Below are 2859 nucleotides of genomic sequence, written 5' to 3' on the forward strand. Positions count from 1 at the left end.
GTTCACTAATTATAAAGATACATGCACGATATACATACATTCATAAGTCAACAATGCAAGCTTACCACTCAAATAAATCATCATGTTATGTAATTCTTCAATTCCATATCTCTTTAACCCCACTCAAGCGAGTACAATGATCGATCCTCCTTACATTGCCCAAATCCACCATGGCTACACAAATAATCCCTACATAGTGTCCTGCAGATATCGATGTACAAAGGCTGCCGCCATGATCTGTGTAACAATGCTGCCTGCTCCGATGAGATCCAACAACTACTACTTCACCTTTTCAGCATTTGATCGAGTGCTGCGACGGAAACAGTCTGTGGCAGATTTTGCAGTGGGGAATATACAAAGTAGCTGACCATTTTGATTCATCTCCAACTGCTGACACCAATCCCAATCTGTCTCGTTTACTGCAATGTGTTAGATAATGCGACTTGGCCAATTGCCAACCTTATTCAACAACGAAAGACTAGTGATGTGATGGTTTTTGCTCTTGTGCTACTAATCATCGCTGCATTGGCGAAGGCCCACCGCACCATGCGACGTTGGTTTGAGATCTGTTCTTTCCTTTCCTCTAACCTTATAATATTTGAGTCTTACGGTTGACTATAGGACCAGCTCTCGATATCAGGTTGATCGGAGAGCGTTGACTCACTGCTGTATAGCTTCTGCTGTGCTTAGCAGAGAAGAAGCTGTACCTATAGCAGCTGTTCTACCTGTGTGTGAGGGGGAAACGACGACAACAGATACTCTCCAGCTTCCCTCGGAGCAGATTTGGCTCATGGCGACGCAGAAGCTTCAGGACAAGGAACTGAAAGAAGGCAACGACATTGGAGCTCCTTCACCTCCACCTCCATCCTCGGAGACTTCTCCTGCTCATGAGTTCTCCTTCTCAAGCTCCCTCCAACCTTCTTTTACTTCCATACCAAATCATAACACCCTCATATACAACAAGAACACAGCAACAATACACAACTTGCCCTCCGCCGGCGACATATTCTCCCACGGACACCAACTTCACCTCCACCCACCGTCACAACCGTCCGTTGCAGCTCCCCGCTCCCGTAACGTCTTCGCCGGAAGCTTCAGCCGTCCTCTGGAGCATACCAGAAGTGGTCTAAGCCTCAATCGTCATCTCATCGATCATCGTGATAGTGCCCGTGAGAACGAAGAGAGTATAAAAAACAAGACCTTCTCCTTCTTTTTCGGACACAGGAAGTGGCGGAAGGAGGGCGACAGCGGAGACAAAGAAGAGGTTAAGAAGAAGAAAAAGAAAGGGTTCGACATGAGCTGCTGGATAGCAAAGAAGTACGCAAGCACGATGGAGATCGTCTTCGGGGAGAAGCATGAGCTCCTTCGTAGGCCATACCGCAAAAAAAGGGATGGATGGTGGAAGAAGAAGGGACAGCTATCGGCGCCGACCTCCATGAGGACATCTGCCTCCAACAGCGGCCGCCTCTCGGCGACGACATTGACGTTCGCTTCCTCGGCTGACAGTGCAGTGGAAGAACTCCACAGTGGGATTCAGGCTGCTATTGCTCACTGTAAGAGTTCTAATACCAACAAAGATGAGAAATGTAAATGCTGTCATGTGAAATGAACCGTACGGCGTACCGAAGGAATCAAATAAGTCTGCATTAAGTTCTCTTTGAGTTCCTTCTTTTCGTTTCTTTTTGGTTTTTTGGGTTGTGGGTGTTGCAGAATTGTATATAAGCCATTTGTAATGAAAAACCTTCTTTGATCTATAAATCTATTCCCATCCATTAGTATCAAATTTCTATTTTCAGCGTTCTATTGGAGGAGGTTATCGGAGAGAACCTTAAGAGCGTTGACTATGACGATTTGACTAGTAGTGGAAGCTCGTGTGCGTGTGTCAGAAATTTTGTAATGATTATTCTGAAATTGAAATTCAATTTAAAATTTCAACTGTTATGAGTTAAACTCAATACACATAATTTAATTATGAGACTGCTTTCTCTTCATCTTGCATGCATCAATATTTTTAATATTTTCTTTTATTCATGTATGGGCATAGGATCTTTCTCTTATGTTTTTTATATTACAAGACGGTTCACTCATCCGCATCTATCCATACAAGTATGACTCGTCTTCACTCAATCAAATCATAATCTCGCTGACTAACTCTTTTTTTTATTTTAATCTTTTTTAAAAAAATTCAACTTATTGTTATTAATTTTTTTTTATCTATTTGGCTCTAATACTAAGTTAAACATCTTATAATGACTAGTCAGAGTCATTCTGATCATGATTGAATACCAATTTAAGTAAAAACTTAAGTTTCTAGATTATAGCTTAGATCTAAAATATATAAAGAGTTTAATATCAAGTCAAACTATAAAAAATATAAAATAAATAAATATCTAATATCACCTTAGAATCTACACTCAACATATCTCTTTGTTTTACAAGTATAACATCATATTACAGTCAGATGAGAGTTGATTAAGATGAAAATTAATTTATAAAGATATAATGGATATACTACTAACAACTTCAGTTTAAATTTTTTAACTCAGTAGTTCAAGCACAATAAAATTAAAAGATAATCCAGTATATCAAGGCATGATGAGAGGCTTAAGTAAAAAAGATTATCTATAAATGAAGTTAGATGACTCACCTAGAATTACTATTGAGCAATATCTCATATACATTATGATAAAATTTGATTTGAATGATAATGTTAGACCCTTAAGTGAAAAAACTTTTAAATTCAAGTTTAACAAAGTTAACAAACTAGATATGTAAAATTTTATATCAATGCAACTTAGAAATTTAAATCTATATGCCAAATATCTCTTATTCTACTAAATATTTTATATTTCTTGAATA

General features: G+C 38.6%; 1 protein-coding gene across 1 annotated transcript; it reads left to right on the forward strand.

The window, feature by feature from the left end:
* The first annotated feature begins 790 nt into the window (after window positions 1-790).
* LOC135680144 (BRI1 kinase inhibitor 1-like) lies at window positions 791-1609 on the forward strand. The gene has a single exon (XM_065194130.1). It carries the CDS (start codon window positions 791-793, stop codon window positions 1607-1609), a length of 819 nt encoding a protein of 272 aa, XP_065050202.1.
* Window positions 1610-2859: the final 1250 nt, after the last annotated feature.

Source organism: Musa acuminata, chromosome BXJ1-7 (assembly GCF_036884655.1).
Source record: "Musa acuminata AAA Group cultivar baxijiao chromosome BXJ1-7, Cavendish_Baxijiao_AAA, whole genome shotgun sequence".
In the NCBI taxonomy this organism is placed as follows: Eukaryota; Viridiplantae; Streptophyta; class Magnoliopsida; order Zingiberales; family Musaceae; genus Musa; species Musa acuminata.

What these genes read in the sequence shown, in the direction of transcription:
- LOC135680144 (XM_065194130.1), top strand. Translation starts at nt 791, where the DNA reads ATGGCGACGCAGAAGCTTCAGGACAAGGAACTGAAAGAAGGCAACGAC.